Here is a 26,278-nt window from a genome sequence, read left to right on the forward strand (position 1 = left end):
TCTAATTAAACAAGTAGAGAATGTTGTTGGGGTTTAATATCATTCTTAAAAGTTGCATAAATCTCTTACGCCATGGGTACTTAATATTTAGGCGAATCTTGTATTGTACCAAATACCTTAACCTAAGCGAATCATATTAATACCATTGTTTTAACTTAACTCTTGGTCATATTAATATATTTGATTTGATTCTACAAAAGTTCCGATAATTCGATGAGTAAGACTCCATTCTACTTGAACCATGCATTGACATACTAGATAAATAAATAAAACACTTGCATACATGGATCTCTTTTTTTTTTTTGACAAAACATACATGGATCATGAGACCAAAAAAGACGCCAGTTTTTTTCTAAGCCATTTGTCTGATTCCTGATCAAAAAGAGCAATTGTCATAAATACCACTAAAATAGTTATATAAAAAAATTAAGTATCATACAAAAATGGTTATACATCCGCCCACATATATTACATATAAATAAAAAAATAAAAATAAAAATTTGTAATGCACATAGATCAACGATAGTACGATAAAATCCGCATTATACGACGTCGTCACGTAACCGTGATGTAACCCTGAATTTTGCAGTACGTTTGGGTAGATTAATTTTAAACCATAGATTTAGGTGTCACAATTCTTTTATTTTTTATTTTTTGAATAAAATGTAAAATTTATTCGAAAAAATACGTTTTTACATCGAGTGTGCAGCATGGTTTTAAAGAGTTTAAAGATTAATACATTGTATAAACTTCTAGCCTATTTTGATGCAAACCAATCTAACATGCCTTTGTCATATCTTGTATCACCTTGTTCCCGGATAGAGGTTAGACGATTGCATACTACCTTATCCAGCTCTCGAACCAGTTGTGCTGAAGGAGTCGGTGCTCCACCATGGCGGCGATTGTTGCGCTCTGTCCAGAGGGAGTGAACTGTGAGCTGAAAAGCGTATCTAAGCAGAAAGAGGCCTTCGTTGCCAATGGACTTTTCTGTGAGGAGAGTAAGCAGAGTTTCCCAGTTTGTGGAATATCGCTGAGAGAGGAGTTTACTAACTAAAGCCGACCAAATCTCTGCAGAATAAGGGCATTGAAAAAACAAATGATTACGGCTCTCTTCTGAGGCATGACAAAGAACGCATGATGGATCCACCGCGACGTTCCAACTTGTCATTCTATCACCAGTTGACAAACGGTTTTTAATTGCAAGCCAAACGAGGAATGTGTATTTTGGTGCAGAATGCCATAAAAATCGATATATCAAAAAAATCAAAATGGTAAATGATGACTCACACAGGATTCTTTCATTTTTGGACTTAACACCAAAATGGTAAATGATGACTCACACAGGATTAAAATTGTATGTCGTCGTATATTTCCAAATATTCTCACTTTAAATTATAGATCATATAGGTACCTAATAAGTATCATATAGTAGTGTATTTATACATGTGATAGAATGTAGATTGTCCGGTGTTTAACTAATCCTACAGAAAATGATAAAGCTTTATATAAATGACAAACACAATCATACAAAACGAAAGAATATGTAGATCACGATATCCACCTACTTATAATATCTTGTACCAGTATGCTATAATGGTCAATCAGAATTATAATTCGCTAAATTAGTGGTTTGGGAAAACCAAATTTGACCCAACAAGAACCTCTATAGTACAATAAATTAGTTATTTTTATTTAGTTTTGAATGTGTTATATGTTTGAATGTAATTCATTTTTAAATATCAGTCATAATCTAGTAGTTTGTGTTAGTGTTGTTGCGTCACAATCTAAATTTGACACTCATAATACATGTCGTGGAACCAAAATAATCAGTAAAAGTGAAATGGAAAAAGCACTAATGTTTTTAGTTTTTGTTCCCAAGGAAAGTATTTTGTCTATCTAAACAAATAATATATATGGATATAGTTTCACTACAACCAACCTTTTAGAACCACTATATGAAACTGTCTTCACTTGGTTATGAATTATATTGATATAGTTTTGGATAGTTTTTTTTTTATCTATTTTATATTTGGGAAGACCATACTTCTTTTGAACTCCATTTAATTATTTGAGTTACAATTATGATAAGAAAAGAGTTCAATCATGCATGATGACATCTCCGTATGATCTCTAAGACAAGAAAAGACAAAAATTGCACAAAAAGTAAGAATATTCAGACACAATTGGACCCAAGAAAAAGTACACATGGGTAGGCAGTCACTTATAGTTTTACATGACATATAAAAAGAAACTATTTAACTTACATGGCTCTCAAATATATGGAGAAAAAAATAGCCAAGAAAATCTGAAAATATTTTCTTGATTCTGCTTGCAGCCCCATATATATTTCTATAAATGTGCCCACTCATGTAAAAAAACAAAAACATTCTTGATCCACATCAGATGACACATTCACATGGATCATTCACATCAATCTCTTTAATTCAAGAGAGAGAAACAACAAAAAGACACATCACAAGTTGCTCTCTCTCTTTCTCCCACTCCATGTGTAACGTGTTAATGCAATTTGCTTATTCTCTTAAGCTTAATATTCTCCATCTCTACTACTTCTACCTGCTCCTCCTCCATGTATTCTTCTCATTTCTCTGTTTAAAATTAACACAAAAATAGATTAACAACTAATCCAAAAAATTTACAAGATTATGCACAAAAAATGTTAAATATGTGGATAACGTACCGAATGATTTCTTGCAATGAAGAACAGCTTCGTAAATAGAGCTTTCAGAGTCACAAGACCTTCTCCAGTAATAGTCATCGGCTACACTTATTCTCGCTGACGATGTGGTCTCATCAGAATAAACTTTGCTCCTAGACGAGGTCGTTACACGGATCCTCGAATCCATACCGATACCTCCGGTTATTCCAGCGGATCTACATCTCTTTAACCTTCTACACAATGGCGTCAAGAAATCAAGATACTTCAACAAAACCCATCTGGATACGCTCCTCAGCTTTCTACAAGACGTAGTAGGAGATGACTTGCTCTTAACTCCACGTGTCTCAATCTTCCCCGTGGTTGTTGTATCCAACGGTTCAAATTCTTCCTCGGTAACCACTGACGTGGCTTTTAATCGATAAGGCACGACGTAGCCGTCGCGGAAAAGCTCGTCGGCGTGAACCAAAGAGTGATCTTCGTCGGAGAAAGAGACGAAGTTATCGAACTTGAAACTACTTTCATGGGAAGTTTTGATGAAGAATCTTCTTGAAGGAGGCAATCTTGGATCCATCTCGATGAAAGAAGATGAAGAAGAAGAATCTTCGTAGGTTTGATGATGATCATCAATGGAAGGTTCTAAAGAAGGATAATTAACTAACCAGCTGTAAGAGAAGCTGTCTATCGGAACTAGTGGCATTGAAGCTTCTTGTTTATCTTCTTCCATGGCTGCTTCTTTTGTTTTTTTTAAGCTAATAGCTTTTTTTTCTGTTATTGAGATATGCTTGTTGAGTGTGTTCAGAGAAATTTGTTTGAGACAAAACAATGTTTGGATTGGGAACATATGTTTCAGTGTAATATATAGAGAGAGGGACATGCATACACACATAATTTTATTCTATTTTTTTTTTATAACGGTAGTATATAAATATTTATGTGGTTAGTTTGGTAAGAAACAATAGATATTTAATAATTGGAAAAGGAAAAAAAGAAAAGAAAAGAAACATAAGAGTTTGTGAGCCCATACTAACCTCTCATTATGTGCTGTTGCCTTCACTCTTTTTCTTTTTTTCTATTATTGTTTTAATATTCTCTTTTTTTTCGTATATATAAGATTATTTTAATTATTCCCGGTGGCAAGAAGATGATAAAAATGACGTTATCTCCTCTCCTAAAGCATGATTATTTTAATTTGTTTGAGGTTATCCGTAACTCATAAAAGAAAAAAAGAGGATGCATGTTGTATATTGACATATATCTCATGAAACTAATTGTTTTGGAAGACAAACAAAATACTACTATGGAACAAATATAAATAGGAGCCTATAAGAAACAAAAATAGCTGTATAGCGCTTTAAGATGAATATTTCCAGAGCATTAATACAAACGAAGAAGGACCACGAGTTACAAAATAGGAGAAGGGAAAACTAAAATAAAAGTCATATTTGTGAATAAGAAAGAAAAAAAGTTAAAAGAATAGAGAAATGAGAGAGGAGAGGTGAAGGGAGAGACAGAGGTCACGGGAAGTGTCGGGGTGCGAGACGAATGTTGTCGAAAGATTAGGGGACAAAAGCCGTAAACAGAAAATGACGTGGAGACTCATCAAAGTCTTATCTATGGGGCCATTTTTTGCATGGTCTTGTTATGGGTTACGTTTGAGAGACTCGAAACAAGGTTTTAATTAGTACTAGTAGTAGTAGTATTTTTGAGAAGTGCATTTAATGATACGAATCTCTCAAATCTCGAAGGGAATGTTTTGTTGTTGGTCGTCTTTTGATAACACAAGGTATGATGATGATGAGTAATTAATAACCTCTTCTCTTGAGAGACATAAATATCTCTCCCTACTTTTTTAGATAGGTTTCTTAAAATTATGGTTTCTACATACTACTGTAGAAGTTTTGGTCGTTGATTAAATTTCTTACACATGTTTTCCAAGTTCGAAAACCAATATTAATATCCACAGGAAATCAAGTGAAGAGTATTCAGTAGTATAATACATAAAATTTTGTTAGTAGACAAGGTTTTTTGGTTGAGTAAATTTAACATTCATTTAAAATAAAAATAAAAAAAATATTTGCAAGTAAGAAGTTATATTGTGAAGTAATTTTCTTAGCACGTACGCTTAAGTGAAAGCAAAAGAGACAAAAGAAAAGTTGATTTGGTTTGCATTCCGATCGATTTATATTATAATTTTTCGGAAAAACTAACAGACAAAACTAAGCAGGTGAAAACATAGGTGAAATTTCCTTATTAACAAACAAACAAAACAGGAGGAGAAAAACAATATCTAGGAGACTTCAAGTGTTTGCCCCAAAAAAAAAAAAGGAGACTTCAAGTAAATATTAATCGACTTTTCTATTTTTTAATTTAAATTTTGTATTTGAATCGATCAAATGTCTACAAATTAAATAGTGTGAGTCAATGTGTATGTTATTATGAATCACAGTCCAATACTCCAATATATAGACATATCCAATGCTATGAGCCTATATATTGACCAAATTTGGATAGAAATAAAGACTAATAGTAAAAGAAAGTTTGATAGTGAAAAGAAAAAAGAGAGACTGAAGTTTGAATCATTACAGTCAAAGATGGAATATTTAGTCTTTTTTTGTAAGATAAAATGATTTGGATTGCAGTAAAGATTTGCATTTGTGGCCAGTAAATTTCATCTTTTCCTTTTTATTCACACGCCAAATGAAAAAAACAAAAAAAAAACACTAAATAAAAGCAGTTAATATAAACAGCTTTTTTTATAATTGTAACCAGAAAACAAAAACAGCTTTTTATAAAATCCATCGAAAAAGTGGTTATTAGCTTGACCACAATCAAGTACTATATGAAGTATGAACGTATACGTTGCATCTTCGACTAGGAAAGAACTTGCCAACCAACCAGTTCTTTGGAGAAAGTAAAAACAAGTCAGAATATGAAGAAACAAAAAGTCAAAACATAAGCAAGAAGAAAAACCAGAAGAACACATCAGTAAGTAGATGTTGAGAAGTGCACTTAATGATATGATGAATCTCTCAAATCTCGAAGGTAATGTGTGTTGTTGGATGTCTTTCGATATTAAGAGCACGAAGTACCTCCATTGGAATCTCAAACTTGGGACTCCAATTAAGAATAACTCAAAATAAATACCTACATAGTTATTTACTAAAATCCCTATAATAGCATGTTCATTGTAGAGGTTTCTTAGACCATTCTCACTGATGATTTTTAATGGGTATCATAACTATCAATTAATAATAAAACTAATACACAAAGGACATATATTTTTTTCTAGATGCATCGTCTTTGGAACCCATTGTGTATAGGCCTAACCTGTCGGAGTCAGTTTGGGAGAAGAAGGAAACATTGGATGGTTCGTCAATATTTTTGAGTGACGGGTCTTGCGTGATGACCTATGGCCTCACAGGGTCAATGAGTAACATTTTGTATTTCTGAGTCTGTCATATCAATGGGAGAGATCCCACCAATGATTATTGTTCTTCCAAATGGTTATAAGATTATACAAAAAGTTAAATATGTCTATAACGTACTCTTGCAATAAAGAATGATTTCGTAAATAGAACTCTTGAAGTCACAGGTCCTTCTCCAGTAATAGTCAGCGGCTACACTTACTCTTGGCGAAGACGTCGTTTCATCAGAATAAACCATGCTCCTAAACAACATCGTTACACGGATCCTCAAATGTATACCGATACTTCCGGTTGTTCCAGCGGATTTACATCTCCTTAATCTTCTGCACAATGGCATCAAGAAATCAAGATACTTCAACAAAACACATTTCGAAACTCTCCTAAGCTTTCGACAAGACTTAATAGGAAATGACTTGTATAACCAAATTTAGATACAAATAAAAAATAAAAACTGATAATAAAAAAGAAAAGAAAGCCTGATAGTGAAAAAAAAACTAAAGTTTGAATCATTACAATCAAAGATGGAATATTTAGTCTATTTTTTTGTAAGATAAAGTATTTGGATAATTGGATTGCATTAAAGTTGCATTTATGTCCAGTAAATTTATTATTTTCTTTTTTATTCACACGCCATATGAAAAAAACAAAAATGACACTAAATAAAAGCAGTTTGAAAGGAGAGATGTGTGGATAAGATTAATAAGTTTTTGGCATATATTCTCCCATGACAAAAAAAAATTACATAATTTCGCTCATTTTTTTTCCCCGGACTTTTCTTGTAATCACCAAGCATCATCCACACCAATTCTTCAACGGAACATAGACAAGCAGGATGTGACACCCAATATAGGAAAATGTTTTTAAACTGGGAAAATCCCAAAAAAAAACTCCAAAGTGATGACACCAATTCCCAGTTTAAACTTGAAGGTTTTGCACTTCCACTTTCATACTCCAAATTGGTTTAATTTTGTTAGCAGAACAGTTAACAATAATTAATGTCGTTTGTTTCTTTAGCATGTGTACTTGCGCAGGTGCTTTGGTGAAAACTAAGCCTCGAAACAGAGAACTGCACCACCCATACAAAAACACATGAGCTAATTCTTCTAGGCTAAGCATCATATTTAGGCTGAGCAAATTCTTCTACGCTAAGCACCATATTTAGGCTGAGTAAAGGAGTAGCCAAATGTGACTCTCAGGTCATGTGGTGAGATATATGACCTGAGAGGAGTAGTCAAATGTGACTCAATATATAGTCCGACCTCTTAATTCGTAACATTTCGATCGTTTGAATAGTAATGTAGATTTTAAATATAATGTCGACGTAGATTGTACTCATGTCTTCGTGGTACAGTCTATAATCATATCCTTTATACATTATGTGTGTTGTTTTTCAATAAACAAAATAAATAATGATAATACAAAATCCTATTAAAGCAAATTTGCTTTCAAGTAGGTTAGGGGCAATTACGTTGGTAGCTATTTCAGTACGTCGAAAGTAATGAACTTGAAGAGGTGGTAAATAACAATTCAATAATCTTATTAACAAAAAAAAATTATTTAAGACTCATATGATATGATGCATGAACCATTTCTTCAATAATCTTAAAACTCATGCATGAACCATTTTTCCAAGCATATGTATGTATTCTTAAGTATTCTTAAGTAACGGCATAATTTTTTTGCCAAAACGAAACTCTAAAGTCTAAAGTAAAACAAAATCATATGGGGGAAAGCAATGTTACTGAAGAAATTATAAACCACATGTTACTAGTTTTCGTCTGTTCTGTAATTTATTAAACGGGCTTAATTGTTTTATACGTCTGGCCCGTTTAAGTCCATCACAACAACCCTAACTCTCAACATAGCTTCCCTTGCATCTCTTTCTCTCTTGATCCTAGCGAGCTCTCTTGTCCTCCAAACTTCGTACTCTTCAGCTTCATTGGTTTCATCATCAGTTTCCACATCTTCCTCCAGTAACATGTTGTTTAGTATCTCTTCATCTTTCCAAATTTCCTCAACTACTATTTGCTTCGTCTCTATCTTTCTTAGCTCAAGTTTTTTCTTTGCTAGTTCCTTAAAAGCTTCTACTTCAGCCTCAATCCGCGTACGCTCAGCTATTGTATCTCTCGCAGCTTTTCGTACATAAAAAGGCTTGATCATGGCAACATGCATCGTCTCTTCTTCTGAATCATCAGTCTCGTATTCGTCTTCATCTTCATCTTGTAGCTCTTCTTCTTCTTGTACATCCTCCTCTTGCTTTCTTTCAAGATTCTCTTCTTTAATTCTTCTTCTTCGTTCCTCATCTTCTTCCTCGTCTCTAGTCTCTTGGTTCCTCAATTCCTCCCCTTCTTGATCTGTAGATATAATCTCAGCCTGTCTAATTCACCGATGATCAGCTATAACTTGTTCACGGTTTTCAGTTCTTGCCTGAGCTAAACGTCGCAGCCTCGGATCATCCTTCCAATCCAAAACAACAACCTTGTGTATCGCAACATCTTCTTCTTTTTCTTCCTCTGCCCACTCGGGAGCTTTTCCAGACCAATATCTTTTTACTTTTGTCCGTCCAATCTTACCACGTAGCTTTTCCCTTATAGTGATTATGGTATCACTCACTCCTGCCGTGACTGACATCTTTGCAGAATGAGAGGAGCCAGAGGGTTTATAGATTTGACGTGCGAAAGAAACCCTAGAAATCGTGGTGCGACAGAGGAGAAGAAGACGATCTGTATACAGAGATTAGGTTTTGAGTTAAAAAGTTTGTTTCGTGTTTTATAGGGGATTCATAATTGTGATTCGTATAAGGATTCGGTATTTGTATATGGTCAATCTATTTTTTTTCCACACAAGCCATCAAAAAACCATGATAAAAATAGTTTTTTTTTGTTTTTAATTGCGACATAGAAACAAAACAGCTTTTAAAAAGGAAAACACAGCAAAACCATCATCGTTGTTATCTTCTGCTTTGTGCAGTGTAGTTTGAATCATTGGACTATGAGTGTCTCCTAACAAATCTGAACCAATTGAACCAGACACTAGAACAATAAACCAAAATTTCCTCAAAAAATTACAGAGGCTGGTATGTTCTTTTCTAATTTTCTATACATTGTCACTACTTAACAGTAAAGGTTTATTTCATATGGATTTGTTTTCCCTACAGATGTTACCTGAAACAAAATAAGATGGGAGCCTTGTTTTCATCAGTCATCCTCATCAAGTACCATCTTCATTTTCCTCCTACTAAGCGGGCTTTGAGTGAGGGAGGCACCACCAGCTGCAGAGTCATCACCGGAATCTGCTAACTCATCATCCTCCAGTTCATGATCTGATGAAACATTTGGATCTTCTGGAGATGGAGTAGAAGGAGCATTGTAACTGATGTGAACATCTGTTTCAGATTCTCTACTTTCCCGGGAGATGAAGTCTTGATCATTGTTCTCTTCTTCATCAGTGGCAGGCACATGTGGACTAGTTTCATTCCTAATTTGAAAAAGTGTGATATTTGTGAGACTTACTCGTGAGACCAAGCTCAGAAGTTCGTTTTAATCCTGAGTTAATCCCCGATGCGAAGACAAAATGAGTGGAGGGTTTTACCTTTTTGTGTTGTCTTCAGAACCACCTAAAGTGATCTCATCGCTTGAAGTTGTGTGCTGCTTGTTCTTCTGATTTTTTGTGCTCTTCCTGCAGAAGAAGACAACACTCTCAGGCATCAATTCACAGTGTTCAAGAAACCAAGTTTGATCTTGAGGGGAGTCATAAGCAAATCTTGTTATAACATTTAGTTACCTGTTCTTGAAGGCTAGTATTGTTTCATTGTCGGATTCATCTGCTGAAGATTCATCATGGTCGTCTTTCAGCTTCATACCAGCTTCAGACTTCTTACCACGAGGAAGACGGAGACCAAGTTGCTTTAATTTACGTGAAACCTGGGCAGTAGTATATGTTTTTTCAGACCCTAATTCATTGGCAATCAAATAACAACAGCGCTTTTGGTCCTTGAACCTGCACATAGACAACAATAGGAAAACAACAGAGTCAATAAAACTGTTGCAAAGAAAGAGATTTATGCAGAGGCAAAATTTGACACTCACTTCTCGTATAGTTCCTTAATACGTGTTTCTTGTTCTTTACTAAAGGAACTCGCTCTCTTTCTGGTGATTCTGGTTCAAAAGCAGTAGAGAAGAGCCGTTATAATCCAAATCTAGATGTGTTTAAGTCTCGAAATTCCATCAACTCTAAGAGATACTCACGAAGGTCGTTGAAATGATGTTGCATCCAGTTGATCTGGATCATCATTTCCATTTGTGCCTTCATTTGCTTGGATAGAGCTATCACCACGCCGAAGCCTTTTCCTTATTTCTAGACCTAGCAGTTTAAGCTTGTTGGTTACTTGTGCAGCAGTAATTCCACCATCAGGATCCAAATTTTCAGCAATTAGGCGGCTGCAATTTTTATCATCTTTGAACCTACAACAAATCAATTAAGCAGCCAATTAAACCAAACTGTAGCACATGTTGGCTTATATGTAGCAATCTGAGTCCAATACTCGTGAAATCAAAGCCATGAATCAATGCTTATAACTAAATTAGAAGTGTACTTTATAGAGAATGATTTCTGTTCAGCAACTACTCCTCTCGTCAAACAAAACATACCTTTCGTATAGGTCTTTAATTTTTATTTCCATATCACCATCAAGAACAAGTCTTCGCTTTCTTTTAGATGGTCCTGCAGATTCATCTTCCACCATATGATCATCTTCACTGCAGCATGAAAAAGTCACATGCGTTAGCAAATAAAAATGAACAGTATACTCAGCTAACAAGAAACATAAGGCACAAACACTAATATCATAAGGAGTTTCTGTTCTACAGGATGGAACACTTTCTTACTTTTGAAATCCTTGATCATAAGAAATCACGACATCAGCTTCATCATCACCTAGAGCATCTGCTAAGCTTCGGCGAGTCCATCCTTTCTCTGATGGTGTACCATTTTCCTCGGTTCCTGAGACCTTTTCTTGATTTCCCATTTGTTTTCTTAGATGGCCAAGCTCATGCAACATATATTCCGCATTTATGTAATGACATTCTTTGCGAGTCTTTGAGAAGAGAATTTCCACAAAGAGAAGAGGCTGTGACTTCATTTTCTTCAACATATTTCTAACCAGATCTGTCAGGAAGGTAACTATATTTTCATAGTCTTTGCAGGGACAAGCTTTCTGCTCATCAAGGATCTTATGGAATGTTATTAGCAATGAAAGCTGCGAAATGAACCCAATAAAGTAGTGAAGAAGATGCAAAAAGTTTAATAAGAAATGTATCAATCTGGGATATGATTGAAAAGACTGACCTGATACAACATGGGAGAGAGCTCCAAGTCTTCTGTAATCCTCCGCAGTATACTTATTATGTGGTGATTCGTCTGTTTTGGGTTGGTTTTGTAAAACTTAAGCAACCAGCATAGGTTTTGAATGATGCTGTTGCTGGCAAAAGCAGAAATAAATGTGGAAACCTTAAAATCAACTTCATCTGTTGCTGTTTGCTCTTCGCCGTCAGAAGAATCGTCACTGCCGCAAGACAGATCATCGACCACATGATTTGACTTAGGGCTGTGCGTTTGTTGAGTTTCATCAGCTTCAGTCCTTAGGTTTGATGCCCCTGGATTATTGGGAGGCACATCCATTGGTCCATCCTCCGTTGAAACTGTTGAATCAACCATCGGTATGCTTTTTGCGGCGCTAGCTTCATTTGAAGTACCTGGATGATTTTCAGACAGGTCATGCACTGTGGCCTCCTTATTTCCCATGGGTTTTTTCTTTCTTGCCTTCCTTGATTTTTTTGAAACCTGGGGCATGAAACAGACATTTGGTTGAAATATTGCGTGTATTCCCTTAACGCATGTTTAATAAAGCTTTGTATCTAATCTAATCAGAGTTTCATATCCACGCAGTTACATACCCTCAAAGTTCCACGCCCTTGAAGGTTTTCCATAAGGCCTACTATTACATGGATGCTTTCCACCAGATCTCCAAGCTCACTGGCAAAAAATAAAAGTAACCACAAGCAAGTTAAATTTACAATAAAGAACATACACGTCCTGTCATTAAAATGAGTTTTTCAGTTAAACATTTAACAAGTCAAACAAGAACATATGCGCTCTGTGTGTCACGATTATGTTATATGTTCCAAGATTCACAAATTATATGTATCACGCTACAAGAATTGACAAATCACTTGTTGCAAGATCCTACATGACCGCAAGATTTTGGATATATAAGTAACAGAAGCAGAGGCCAACCTTTTAGGTTGCTTGTGCGTGTCAAAACTTCTCACCAGATTCAGGATGAACTGACACATCCCTTGATCAGTTTGGTCATAAAACAACTTATAAAGCAAGATGCGGACAGTAAAAGCTTCTCTAGAGTCTTCAGGTAGCAATCTAATTACCAGATCTAATAAGCAAAGCTGCATTGAATAAACAGGTGAACAGTGCACATCATGAGTATTGGCTATTAATTGGTAAACAAAATGCAGAAGCAACAAGAGATTAATGCATGCATATTGCATACCATGGTTTTCATAAGAGAACCTGCTGCAGATAAAAACTTAAATTCTTTAGTTTCCTTCAGACCATCAAATGCACTGCGCCATTTTGAAATGACAAGTAAAAACATTCTGTCATTAATTGTTGCTGCAATTGGAGCACAAATGTCATTCTTAGAACAGTTTACTCCAGCATTCTGATTGGTAGAGAGTTCAGAAGTTTCTTCCGATCCTGTTGCTGGCTGTAAAAGACATAAAGCCTTGTAGTAAGGAAAGAAATTAAATGCATAGCAACTTAGAAATGAGAGGGAGATAAAATCAAAGTACGTAGCTCAATTACTCACATTAGAAGCCGAGGACTTGTGAAATTGAAAAGAGGTGACGGACTGTGCAACTTGAAAGAAAGTAATGATGTCGCTATTTTGAATGGAGGGATGCTCCTTTTCAATATCTTCACATAATGACTGCATCAGAACTAATAGATTTGGTACACTGGTATCAGCATCAGGGGTGTTTGAAACAAAGTACAAGCAAAATATCACTGTTCTTTTGTGCCACATACCATTATATCCTCCTGACATAAATTGATTGATGAAATCATGCAGCAACTTCAAAACATTGTCATTTGTCACAGACATTGGTACATGTTCCCAGACAATCTTTTCTGCAGCTCCACGACCTTGCTGAGGCTTTAGCATTGTGCTCTCCGCACTAGAATGTATTCCCTTTAGAACAGCTTTACTGCCATCCTATAAAAAGAAATCTCATTTAAACTACCAACTTTTACACAGCATAAACTTTTAAGAATCATTGCACAAATCATTACCATGGTAACCCGGGTGAATGTCCCACCAAATTTTGAATGACGCTGACTCATATTGTTGAGTCTTGCAAGCTTTCTTTTCACTTCCTCCTCTTTCATCAATGTCTTCAAACTATCAACAGAAGCTTTCTTCCCTTGATCCAACTGGCAAAATAAGTCATGATGATCGACATCGTCATCAATACCAACAAAAAAAAACATGTTCCAATCTTATAAATCTTATTGATCTAGTTGAAACACTAACCTTCTCAGGAGCTTTTGCAACGAGCTCCATGTCTTGACCCAAGAGAATATAATGATAAATTTCAAGGAGAAGTAGGTTGTCATGCCTCAACAAACTATCAAAACCTTCAATCGTCTGAGTTATCACAATAAATATATCCATCACATTCTCACGAGACAAAAGTTCAAGAAACTGATCCCTCAGCGACAAAAAGTAACAAGTCGATTCACCAGCTTTCTGAATCGGAGAAATCTCATGAATAGCCAGCAAATTCCTGAATAAAGTAAGCACAAGCTGAACCAATTTCCAATCTTCCTCATTGAACACATCTCTGAAAAACATAAGCATCAAGTTCAGAAAGGGTTCGTACTCACTCAGCAAGTACTTAAAAACACAACAACGAGTTATAAAAACTTACAATTCCAAGCTCTCGAGAGGAGCTTCAAGCAAAGACACAATCACTGGAACAATGTTACTAAAAGTAATCGCAGACTTCAAACCCCATAAATACTCTAACTGCTGAGGGATATCATCTGAAGAAGTCTCTATAGGCATCGTAAGAAACACCAACACCTTAACTGAATCCACAACAAATCTCATCAGCAAAAAAAATTACAAAGCATCAAACTTTATTATTTTAAAAGGATACCAAAAAAAAAAAAAAGTACCTGCATTTAAAACTAAGTTATGCTCATCTTGGTAATGCTCAATGATCGGAATCAAATCTTTAGCGACTATATTCCAAGAACAGACTTGTTTGAAAACTTGTCTGCTCTGAGGATCGTCGCGTCTCAGAAATCTAAGTAAATCTTTCAAATTATCGAGACAGTAATCACTTTTAGAGTACCCAATTCGTCTTCTATCGCCGTCTTCCTCAGGTACTCCTAGATCGCTGCAGATTACTGATAACCCTTCCAAATCCATTTTTTTCTTCGTTGAGATTCTCTCCTCCACATCCATCTTCTTCTTCCTCAGATTACGAAATTGAAATCAAAAATTGCTTTGCGAAATTAACCAGAGATTGTATCGAATCGAATCATAAACATCGAACAGACGAAAAAAAAAACAAAAATGGCTCAGCTTCTCAGTGATTAGGGCTCTTTTGTGAGCGCGAATAGCTACAGACATTTTCCCGCCATTTCGCTATCCTCATAAAGTCAAAAAGTCAAAAACAAAAATATCAAAATTTGGCCCACATGGTCTTAATGGGCTTATAAATTGGCCCAATTAATACGTTGTCGTTTGAGTTTTGTCTTTTTTTTTTTCCTAATTAAAATTTTCCAACTACTTAAATGATTTGTCACGTTTCGATACGAACTAAGCATTTTCTTCTTCTTCTTCTTCGTCTTCGTAAGTTCCGCCGGAAAGAACCAAATCCTTCGCTACTCTCTCTCTCTCTCTCTCTCTCTCTCTCTCTCTCTCTCTCTCTCTCTCTCTCTCTCTCTCTCTCTCGTTCTTTTACAACTCTTTCAACTTATCGAATTCATTGATCGTTCTTCTCTTCGGAAACAGAAATGGCTCAAGTGGTTGCTACCAGGTCGATTCAAGGATCTATCTTGTGTTCCAACAACGGTGGATCTGTGTCTACAAGATCCGAGAAGCTTTTGAAGCCGGCGAGTTTTGCAGTGAAGGTTCTTGGAAACGAAGCTAAGAGAAGTGGAAGAGTCTCTGTGAGAAGCAGAAGAGTGGTTGATACCACTGTGAGATCTGCTCGTGTTGAGACTGAAGTGATTCCTGTTTCTCCGGAAGATGTGCCTAACGTATGTGTAATAAGCCTTATATGCTTCTTCTTTTTTTTTTTTTTTTGTATTTTTTAAATGGTTCTTGAATGCGGCTATGTGTTTTGTCTTTCTGGGTGTTGGGTTTTGTCTTTCTATTTGATCTTTTTTTTTTTTTCATTAATAACTATCCATTTCGAATTGATGTTGGATGTGACAGCTTTAAAGTCTATGGTTTAGGTTTTACTGAGAATGTTTTGATGCTTTTATGTGCATTGATTATTTTGTGAGCTGATTATATGTTTTTTTCCCTTTTTTTTGTTTTGGGTTCAATGTGGATTTAGAGAGAAGAGCAGCTTGAGAGGTTGTTGGAGATACAGCAGTTTGGTGACACATCGGTAGGGATGTGGTCGAAGCCGACAGTAAGGAGGAAGACAAAGATTGTTTGCACCGTTGGTCCTTCTACCAACACAAGAGAGATGATATGGAAATTGGCTGAAGCTGGGATGAATGTTGCTAGGATGAACATGTCTCATGGTGATCATGCTTCACATAAGAAGGTTATTGATTTGGTTAAAGAATACAATGCACAGACAAAGGACAACACCATTGCTATCATGCTTGACACCAAGGTTTGGTTTTTTGTTTCCCAATTTTATCTCAGAGTCATTTTGATCTATTTGCTTGGCAGGTTTTTGTGTTCTTGTATCTTGTTTGACGATTAGGTTTCATTGTTCCATAGGGTCCAGAAGTTAGGAGTGGAGATTTACCGCAACCAATTATGTTAGATCCAGGTCAAGAGTTTACTTTTACTATTGAGAGAGGTGTCAGCACACCAAGTTGTGTCAGTGTTAACTATGATGACTTCGTCAACGATGTGGAAGCCGGTGACATGCTCCTTGTTGATGGTATGTAGATCTTTGTATTTGGTGTAAAAGGGTTTTAGATTTCCTTTGACATGCCCCGTTGATGAAAATGTACTTGTTTTAGTTTTGATGGCTCTATTACTATGGTCCAGGTGGTATGATGTCGTTTATGGTGAAGTCTAAGACCAAAGACTCTGTGAAATGTGAAGTTGTTGATGGTGGAGAACTTAAGTCAAGGAGACACTTGAATGTCCGAGGAAAGAGTGCAACATTACCTTCAATCACTGGTTCGAATTTCTGTGTTAACTCTCTTTTTCACTTATTCTTGTTGCTGTGATTGACCTGTTGCATATTTTTATGTCTGAAAGATCTTATTCTGAGTCGCTGATGCTTATTTTTTGTGTAATTGTTTTCTTCTCGCAGAGAAGGATTGGGAGGATATTAAATTTGGAGTGGAGAACAAAGTTGACTTTTATGCGGTGTCCTTTGTCAAAGATGCTCAAGTGGTACACGAATTGAAGAAATATCTTCAAAGTAAATATGTGGAATCAATCCTATCCTAAGTGAATGATTTGCCTATGATTTTTTCATTTTTGTTCTAATCTTGAGATTGATTGTTACAATTATTTTCAGATTGTGGTGCCGATATACACGTGATAGTGAAGATTGAAAGTGCTGACTCCATACCTAACTTGCACTCCATTATCACAGCATCAGATGGGGTGATCTTTTCTGTCAACCTTCTCTAGTTTGTTCTTTTTACCTTAATATGTATTACAGTACATAATCTCCTTATTTGAGAGCAACTGGTTGGATATTGTTTTAAAAAACAATATATATTCTGGTTGGAATGGCCCTTGTGCATGTGATTGTCTAATTAGATTTTGTGTATGTCTTCCAGGCAATGGTTGCTAGAGGTGATCTTGGTGCAGAGCTTCCAATTGAAGAAGTCCCCATTCTTCAGGTTAGCACTTGCCTCTTATTTAAGATAAACCAAAGAACAAGTTTTGCAATTTCCTCAGATATAGAACATGCGGCAAATTTTCTTGCAGTTAAATCTCTGCTTTGATTTTGAAAATACAGGAGAAGATCATTAACCTATGCCGTAGCATGGGAAAAGCTGTTATTGTTGCGACTAACATGCTTGAGAGTATGATAGTTCATCCAACTCCAACCCGGGCAGAGGTCTCAGACATTGCTATCGCTGTTAGAGAAGGTGCTGATGCAGTAATGCTTTCTGGAGAAACTGCTCACGGAAAGTAAGTGGCAGATTTTTTTCAGCTAATCTACTGATTTAGTGTAAATGCACAAATCTAAACTTTACTTGGTATCAGGTTCCCATTGAAAGCTGCTGGAGTGATGCACACGGTTGCATTGCGAACAGAAGCGACCATTACTAGCAGTGAAATGCCACCTAATCTTGGTCAAGCCTTCAAGGTAAGCCGCGCCTGACTCTCTACTCTTGAAACTCTGCACCATTGAGTATTTATGTAGGGAAGTCTATCTGCTATCTAATCTGTACTAACAAGAACATGTTTTTTAATCTCTGTAGAACCATATGAGTGAGATGTTTGCATACCATGCATCCATGATGTCCAACACGCTTGGCACTTCAACTGTTGTCTTCACCAGAACTGGTTTCATGGCTATATTGCTAAGTCACTATCGTCCTTCCGGCACAATCTATGCCTTCACAAATGAGTAAGTATTCCATCTTTTAGAACATTGACTACTTTGACAAGTGTTTTGTTTTAGAAACTCACAGTAGAGGTTTTGCTCTGCAGGAAAAAAATACAGCAAAGATTAGCTTTGTATCAAGGCGTATGCCCCATATATATGGAGTTCGCAGATGATGCAGAAGAAACTTTTGCTAATGCTTTGACTACACTACTGGTAAAATCCATTTCCCCCAACTAGATATATCGTTTAGTGTTTTATTGGGACTGAAGAGTTGAATTTTGGATGAAACAGAAACAAGGAATGGTGAAGAAGGGAGAGCAAATAGCAATCGTACAGAGTGGAACACAGCCAATCTGGAGATCTCAATCGACACATAACATCCAAGTCCGCAAGGTCTAAAAGCTTCTTTTAAGATCGGTGTCCTTAATATGTAGAACCGGGTTTTTGGGTAATTTTCGTTTCATGCCTCTTGTACTCTAAGAACTTGTTGTTTGCTGTATCTTCTTCAGTTTTTTGTTTTCTGTTTTTTGTTTTTTCTACGATTATGTGTTTTTGCAGACACTCTTAGCTCATTAGTTGTTAGTATGAATTATATTCAACTGATGATCAAAATAAAGCAAGTTATAAACTTGTACTTAATATTATATATGCCAGTCAAGAAGATACCAAATGAAGTAGTACGTGTAACTTGTGACTAAAAAAAATACATGTAATCTCTACTAGTCCTGTTTCTTCAACTCAAAATAACATCGTGGACTTCAAAACAAGATGAGTCTACCTTCCCATAATACCATTTTTCTCAAAGTAACACAAAACCGTTGTTGTGTGATGAAACATTAAGGCCTCTGACTAGTCAACCTTCTTACGATATGAGCATACATAGTGGAATGCTGTCTCATTGTCTTCAAGGAAAAGAAAAACCTAGCAAGATCATACTGTATATACATCTGACCAGACTGTATTTGAGATACAACAGCTGCTAAAACCAATTCTTAACACAAAAAGTGTCAAGTAAAACGCCAACCTCCTCATTGTATTCAATCGATGATACTTTTATAAATAAAGTCCATTAGCTGAAATCGAATCTTGTTTACTAGTTCCTCGTGAGAATTTAGCCATTTTCCTCAATAAAACCGTTTACAAATTACGGGTATGGATTTTAACAACCACACATGTTCACACAATACCAACTAACATGATACTATAACCATCACATTGCAGTACACCGCTCATTAAAATCCGACAATGTCCAATGTCCAACGCTAACCAAAAAAACGATTTAAATTATTTTTTTCGTCATAAGTTTATTTTAAAAAGGTGAAGTTTTATTTCAGTCTTTTAAAAAAACGATGTACTGTATGTAATTTCAGTTTTTTTTTAATAAACTGAAAATGTAAAGTTTAATTTAAAATAATTTAACTAAAAGAAATGTTTTTATTTTACCAAAACTAAAACCTAGAGACCTCTCTATGGAAAAGAGCTACTTTACCTGAGGTACAGGTTTTTTATATTGGTTGTAGCTGTTGTATGTGTTTTGTAACTTGAGAATTAATACTTTACTGTTTACAACACATTATATAGCTGATGACCTGTTTAATTCTAAAGAAATGTGTCTATATAACCGAAAGATTCCCCAAGGAAAAAGAAGCAACCGATTTATACTTGTGGTTTTGAATGTGAGGAGGCAGAGGGAAACAATGAAAAAAACCATTTTCGCAAGGGGTTTAATTCTAAACTTACTAGGGATGAACTCAAGAATGCGTTGAGTAACCATTTCGGGTCATGTAGAGAGATCACAAGGGTTTTTGTTCCCATAGAGTGTGAAACCGGTGTTTCCATAGGGTTTGCGACTTTCTTCCTCCAATTTTTTTATTTGCGACAATGAACTCAAGTTATATGTAAACAAAATAACTGATATTTTCTTGTTACAGATTTGCTTTAATTTCATGAATTTTTAAAAAGGCAAAAAGAAGGCGTTAGCACTCAGTGGAAGTTACTTGGGAGGAATTAAGGAAGCTTGAGGTGATGTTTGCTAAATTTACAGATGAATACCACGGCTATACTAATTTTGGTGGGTGTGATCGTTGTATAAGAGCTATTACCCGTTGTTGGGGTGGCAGTAAAAGTGACTTCTCATCACTGCCTTTTCGCAGTCCATAGCGACCAGCCACATCTAATATTGGTCATTTTACCGGTGTTGATATTTGTTTCTTAACTGTTACGTTAAACATAGTTTTGACCAAACTTATTTTATTTTTATTGTCTAGATTAGATAAATATCATAGAACACTAGAATGAGGTAACTCGCGGACCATACAAGAACCATCAGACCTACCATTCCAACTCCAATATAGCGGCTACAACCATGGGGGTAGGGGTAGGGACTTGTACGTGGTAAACCACGCAAGAGAAGGACACAATCCCAGACCAAATTATCGATAACATACCGTATGTCAAACTTATTTTTACACATTTTTCTAGTGTTATTGGCTTAACTATTATTACTCTATATGTCAACGAGAAAACGAAATATTCTACCAAATGTTGTAACAACTAAATATTAATACGTACGTAAAGATATATAAATATAAAAAACAAATGACTGAAGAAGAAGAATCATCCTCGTTTGAAACTTGGCAAGAACCATCGAGCTCTGGAACAGGGAAAAAAAGAGCAAACAAACCGGTGCGGTAGTTCGACCTCGTTTGAATCGAGGTCCACTACGAAGATTTAGGTTTTGTCATATTGATCTTCAAAATAGGGAGTAGCTTTGAAGAAGTAGATGGAATTGCTCTTGATTCCTTGCATGTCCTTAGCAAGCACTGTGATACCCAAATCCAAAAGCATTGCCTCGTCTCCCAAAGAAAAAACTTCCTCCCACTCGTTGTTCCCTAACATCTTGTAGATTTCAAATTCCCATATCTCGGAAAAACTTGGACGATGGCACGTAACGATTAAGACATCTCCGGCTAGCGTGACTACCAAGTTTTCCTTAAAGTGAGCCGCCTGGTCCTTCCATGGGATTCCGGGAAGTCTCATGCAAAAACCTCCTGGTTGTTTTAAGCACCCACTTACGCTAGTTTTGAAAACTCTAACCGGAGTGTTGTCTCCAGAAAAATCGAAGATCTTGAGTTTATGATAGTAGAGACAGTAGAGCTTGTGATCCTTGAACACCATGCTAAAACACTCTTCGATACCTGACAAGGTTGGGATCTGTTTCCACGAGCTATCTCCTCTCTTGAAAGAAATGGCATAGTCTTCATCAGCCGTTCCAATAACTAAGTAGTCTTTTGTTTTCTCATCGATCCATAATATAGGACAGGTGAGTCCATACTCTGTTTCAAAAGTGGGTAGATTGATTCTCTCGCCGGTTAAAAGATCTAGAATATAAAGATTAAACCAATGGTCGTCCATGTATTTATACTGTGGTTGCATGAGAAGCCAGCTTTTGTAAGTTGCCACACAAAAGCTCTTGGCGAAATCGTTGCCTAGGTTTGGAGTTTTGTACATGTTGTATTTTTCTTCAGGGTTGAAAAGGAGACAGTAATTGTTGTGGTCGGGATCGTTGCCCTTAGGGAATCGAATCATCCAAGGGATTTGGTTATTTGGTTGAGAGTTTCTCGAAACTGATTGCCAAGAGGAACAGGCTGATTTAGCTCGTTGGAAATCTGAGAAACCAAGGCGGTCAAAGACCAATTGTAGGAGATCTGAAGGAAGCTTGGACCAGGAATGGGAATGGGGATTTCTTTTTCTCTGCACCAACGGCAGAAGAAGACCATCATCCGTGAGTGGACCAGATCCATGGGGTTCAAGGGGTAGCGGAGAGGCCATATTATGGAATTTTAGAGCCCTTCTCAATGAAAAGGGAGAAAGAGAGAAACGATCGATTCTTTGAGGGTATTGGCTTTGCACTGTGACGATGGTAAAAAGTTTTAAAAGTCTTCACAGATTTTTTACCAATGAAGTTTTTCTTTTTCGTTTTATTTAATTTGTTGTTGTAAGAGTATCTCCATCAAAGGTCATTAGCAATATCTCAAGAGTTGCTTAGGTTTAAAAATAAATCATATTAATGGAAAAATAGCAAATTTACCTAGTGATCGATCCTTATGTTAGATGTTTAAGATTAGCTCCATCAAAGAATATAATGAAATTATCTTAAAACAGATTTTATTCTTAATTTTGAATAAAAGTGAAATTAAGAACTTCTTAATAAACTTTAATATTTCATAGATCCATTAAAAGGTTGTTAAATTTGAGGTTCTTAAAAAAAATATGATGAACTAAACAGAGAATGATCTGAAGAGGTTGTTACCATGGTGATGAAGATTGGCTGATATCGAGCCCATTGCGAGTGAGTATCATTCCCTAAACTCAAAGGAGATATTCCTGTTCAAAAATTAGTTGGGATCATCTCAACTGGTCAGTCAAAACCTAGATACCATGTTCTTTTCACATGTAAAATAACTATTTGTAAAACCCAAAAAGATCATGTTACATACACGTAAAGTATACTTGTGGATCTCATTAACACTAGTGAAATCATACTCAAAACGTTTAGCAGGTCCATCAGCACTACCAAAAAAAAAAAAGAAGCTAAATCACATTAGAGAGAGACCATTGTGATTTATCTTCTTTTTCAGTAGTTTTTAAAGCTCCGTAAACGTCACTTTAAAAATAGAACAAAAATAACAGCCATCACTTTTTTCACTTTTTTTCTTCCCCATATATATAAAATTTCTTATTACATTTACTGATGAATCAGTTTAAACAAATTTAAACTAATTGACTGATTTTTTTCCAGTTATTTTAAGATTCAATTCTCTATAGAAAATAGTAAAAAAAAAAATTGAAAGTTGATGTCAAGATGAAAAGATATGATAGACATGCAATATTCATGCATAATTTGTTGTTATATCATCGTCTGAATTTAATTTCTATGTAATCTAATATTGAAGTCACAGTTTGTATTAGTCAAGCATGTACCCATCTTCATTCAACAACTTTTCATAGATGACTTCAACATAAACTAAAACTAAAATATATTTTAATATATAGAATTTATGAAAATTTATAAAGAAATAGCTGAATACATATTTCATTTTAAGGGAGAACAAAATGTATATTTAAAATTACAATTTGATTAGCTTGAAGTTCCTGTCATATATTTATATTTATAGTAATTTCAAATTTTTATATTCAAACCAAAAATCAGTTCATTATTCACAATAAATTTATTTTTATGATTTTTTCACATATTTTATAAACTTACATATTCTATCAAATATTTTATAACTCTCATATTTAAAATCATATTCATATTTTAAGGCACTAAAATTTAATTAATTGTAATTAATTATTTGTGTTTATGCTATTTTTTTCACCTCCATAGTATATATAGCATTCTAATGAATGTAATATATTAATATTTAATTATTGCTCAATCTCAGTCTAAGTCTCAGTCTCAGTCTCTGGCGGTGGTGACGGTGACGTTTTAGCTTGGTTCGTGTTCGAAGCTCGTATTGCTTTCTTCCTTTCATTCTTCTTCCTAACAACTCCTGCATGCTTTTTTTGCCCCTTAATCAGAGATCTTCTAGCCTCAGCATCATCCATCTCTTTCTTCTCGGTGATGGTGATGGGGCCGTTGAAAAACTCTCTCCTCTTCTTCTTTTGATTGCTCATGAGACTCTCGTTCTTCTTGTTGTTTCCAGAACTGTCTCCTCAGATGCTCAAACTCTTTCAAGAGATGCTTAGGCTTTCCATAGCCTCTAATGTAGTGAAATTGGGTAGGCTCCACCCAAAACTCATGTTTCTCCTTCTTCAAAGACACCACAATCCTTGAATCTTCATTATCTACCTCCACAACTTCAGTCTTCACTTCTGCAGTTGGATCCTCCCCTTGGATCTTCAAGGCTACCTTCTTAGCTCCAAGAAGGCAGAGCTTCTTCCACTCAGTTAAATCTTGTGTTGCATTTTTCATCTCTTTTTAAAATAGAGTTAACAAATGTTTTGAAAACTGCTTTGAAAGAAACCATTTTGACAAATGAAAGAAGAATGAGTACTCAATCTCCGTATTTATGTGTATACTCAACATGAAGAATAAGGTATGGAGATTGAGACAAAATCTGACTACAAAGAGTTTAATATTTCTATGTAAATATTTTGTACAAAACGAGTGAGAAAAATAGGATGAGGAGAAAAAAAAGGTTAAAGAAGATGAGAAAACAGTAAATTAATTGAGTAAATACCATTTTGAAAGCTTTATTTTCATAAATTGGGACATTTATTTCATGATAAATTATTTTGTGCTTTAAACATTTTCCTTCATTAAAGGGATTTTTTTGTGTGTGTGTACTACATGGCATATAATATATCCCTCCATATCGAAAACAAAACATATGAACATAAGTAGGTTGTTAAAACTTGAATTTGAAATGTAATGAGAGTTATGATTTCTCAAATATAGTGTCAATGTTAACATAGATATATATAGTCAATGTTACATATATATATATATATATATATAATAAATGAAAGTTTTTCTATTGTATAGAAATTTACAATACTTCAATAAAAGTACTAAAGAGACCAATGAACAAAAGAACAACACTTTCATATTACATATATCTATCTTGAAAGGATTACAATTAAAAATATACATACTAACATAGGTTTAGTAATGTTATTGATTAAAGAAATAGAGGTCATTCATGGGAACTAATTATAATAACTTAATTTTGTTGTTGTTGTTGTTGTTGCTGCTAAACAATGTGACTAGGCATCTGGTAGAGAGTTAATTATTGCCTTAGTGTTTTCGTTTAATATGATAAATGTTGATATGATCATAAATTTAGTTGTTTTAGCTAATTCTAATCTTTGTAGCAAACAGTAGTTAGTTGTTTACATTGGCCGTGTGATTTATATTGTACTTGATTGACATCGATATAAGAAAATGGACAAAATTTTACTTTACATATAGTGATAAAAGGTTTAATATTCCTGAAATATTTTCGGGATACTATAACTAATAATTAAAAATATATATATACATGTAGAGGGAATGCTATATATAGTTCTTCATGTTTTTCTATATAATGTTTAGTTTTGCTTAGAGCCGAGAAAAAAATAATATGATTTTTATATTTATATATGAACCTACAAATGACGGTGAAATGTATTAACATATATACAGTATTAATTAATGAATTTGGATAAAATGAGAAAAAAAAAAGAGAATTATGCCTAAAAATATTAGATTCAGCAAACATGGATGAATATTTTGCAAGTGATATAGATATATGAAAGATATATAGTACAAGGAAATAATAATAATAATACAAAAACAAAAATCACACATTTATCTAATACGGATCGGTGTACTAATTACCCTTCCTCATGTAATAAAGAAGCCAACACATTTACTCCAATCTACTTGTTTCTCTTTCTCCATTTGCCTAGAGCGAGCGAGAATATTAGACATATTAAAAATTTATACGTTAGAGAATATTAGATAAAACTTAAGAGGGGGTATTACCGTATTAAACATGGATTTGGTGGAATTCTTATTTTTTTGTTAGTAAAAAAGAAAAAAACAGTTTGTGATTTTGTGAGATTTTAAAAGAATAATAACAGTAATTATGGGAGATTTCTAAAACAAAAAAAAAAAAAAAAATTGGATTTCAAATAGAATTGGGACGAGCTTTGTTAGGAGAAAATGGCTCAGCTAACATACTCAGTTACTCACTACTCATGCTCGGATGCTCCCACCACCACCTGCCTCCTTTGAGAATCTCACATCGTTTTCATCGCGAGGATGAAAACTTTTTTGTAAGTGCAGCATCTAGTTCTACTAATTCAAGCCACTTCAATTAACATTAAAAATGTTAATTTGTTTGAAAAAAGAGTTGCACATATCATGATGATACACAGAAACAGAAAAGACTAGAAGAGATTTTTCGAGAAACGCAATGATGTTAAAACAGCACCAAAGCCGCCAAAAACAAATGAGACGAACTTTGCAGTAATGGAGATGATAGGTGAGGGGAGTTGTTTTAAAAATTCAGATGGAGCTGAGTTACTTAATATTGCGGAGTATTTTCAGCTTAATGTTGCTGAATTGAGCTTTAAAGGACTTTGGGGAATTATTTAAGGCAAAAATATCTTGCGTTTGAGTGATAATTATATAAATAAATAAACATAATAATGTGGAGATGGAAAGCTTGGTGGTGGCCAAGGCCATTCCTATGTGTATTAATATAATGGAGGGGTTTTTTTAAGTGTAGAAGATGACATACCTGCTGTATTCAATTAGGGGTTTCTTGCTTTTTTCC

The 26,278-nt window shown here is 35.0% G+C and overlaps 4 protein-coding genes and 2 pseudogenes across 4 annotated transcripts; 1 reads left to right on the forward strand and 5 right to left on the reverse strand.

Annotated features, from left to right (window-relative positions):
• Positions 1–757: 757 nt before the first annotated feature.
• Positions 758–1,168, reverse strand: LOC147922948 (uncharacterized). Its single transcript, XM_087497850.1, has one exon. It carries the CDS (start codon positions 1,166–1,168, stop codon positions 758–760), a length of 411 nt encoding a protein of 136 aa, XP_087353976.1.
• A 984-nt stretch (positions 1,169–2,152) lies between these two features.
• LOC104761300 (putative membrane-associated kinase regulator 6) lies at positions 2,153–4,075 on the reverse strand. Its single transcript, XM_010484369.3, has 2 exons — positions 2,699–4,075; positions 2,153–2,606 (listed from the first exon to the last, which is right to left on the reverse strand). Exons 1-2 carry the CDS (start codon positions 3,561–3,563, stop codon positions 2,599–2,601), a joined length of 873 nt encoding a protein of 290 aa, XP_010482671.2. The 5' UTR covers positions 3,564–4,075; the 3' UTR covers positions 2,153–2,598.
• Positions 4,076–7,914: 3,839 nt separating this feature from the next.
• LOC104763415 (uncharacterized) lies at positions 7,915–8,774 on the reverse strand (annotated as a pseudogene).
• Positions 8,775–9,135: 361 nt separating this feature from the next.
• LOC104761301 (uncharacterized) lies at positions 9,136–14,818 on the reverse strand. The gene is made up of 17 exons (XM_010484370.3): positions 14,356–14,818; positions 14,106–14,265; positions 13,709–14,018; positions 13,468–13,608; positions 13,204–13,390; positions 12,986–13,116; positions 12,668–12,883; positions 12,397–12,563; positions 12,057–12,135; positions 11,449–11,943; positions 10,989–11,359; positions 10,752–10,859; positions 10,350–10,565; positions 10,191–10,259; positions 9,886–10,101; positions 9,694–9,780; positions 9,136–9,579 (listed from the first exon to the last, which is right to left on the reverse strand). The coding sequence occupies exons 1-17, from the start codon at positions 14,645–14,647 to the stop codon at positions 9,300–9,302; spliced, it is 3,525 nt and encodes a 1,174-aa protein (XP_010482672.1). The 5' UTR covers positions 14,648–14,818; the 3' UTR covers positions 9,136–9,299.
• A 159-nt stretch (positions 14,819–14,977) lies between these two features.
• LOC104761302 (plastidial pyruvate kinase 2) lies at positions 14,978–18,595 on the forward strand. Its single transcript, XM_087498665.1, has 12 exons — positions 14,978–15,447; positions 15,750–16,037; positions 16,148–16,313; positions 16,424–16,558; positions 16,695–16,805; positions 16,905–16,993; positions 17,173–17,235; positions 17,355–17,530; positions 17,606–17,708; positions 17,824–17,972; positions 18,056–18,164; positions 18,243–18,595. Exons 1-12 carry the CDS (start codon positions 15,202–15,204, stop codon positions 18,348–18,350), a joined length of 1,743 nt encoding a protein of 580 aa, XP_087354791.1. The 5' UTR covers positions 14,978–15,201; the 3' UTR covers positions 18,351–18,595.
• Positions 18,596–20,490: 1,895 nt separating this feature from the next.
• LOC104763416 (putative F-box protein At5g66830 pseudogene) lies at positions 20,491–21,814 on the reverse strand (annotated as a pseudogene).
• Positions 21,815–26,278: the final 4,464 nt, after the last annotated feature.

This window comes from Camelina sativa, chromosome 18 (assembly GCF_030686135.1).
Source record: "Camelina sativa cultivar CO46 ecotype springtype chromosome 18, ASM3068613v1".
Taxonomy (NCBI): domain Eukaryota; kingdom Viridiplantae; phylum Streptophyta; class Magnoliopsida; order Brassicales; family Brassicaceae; genus Camelina; species Camelina sativa.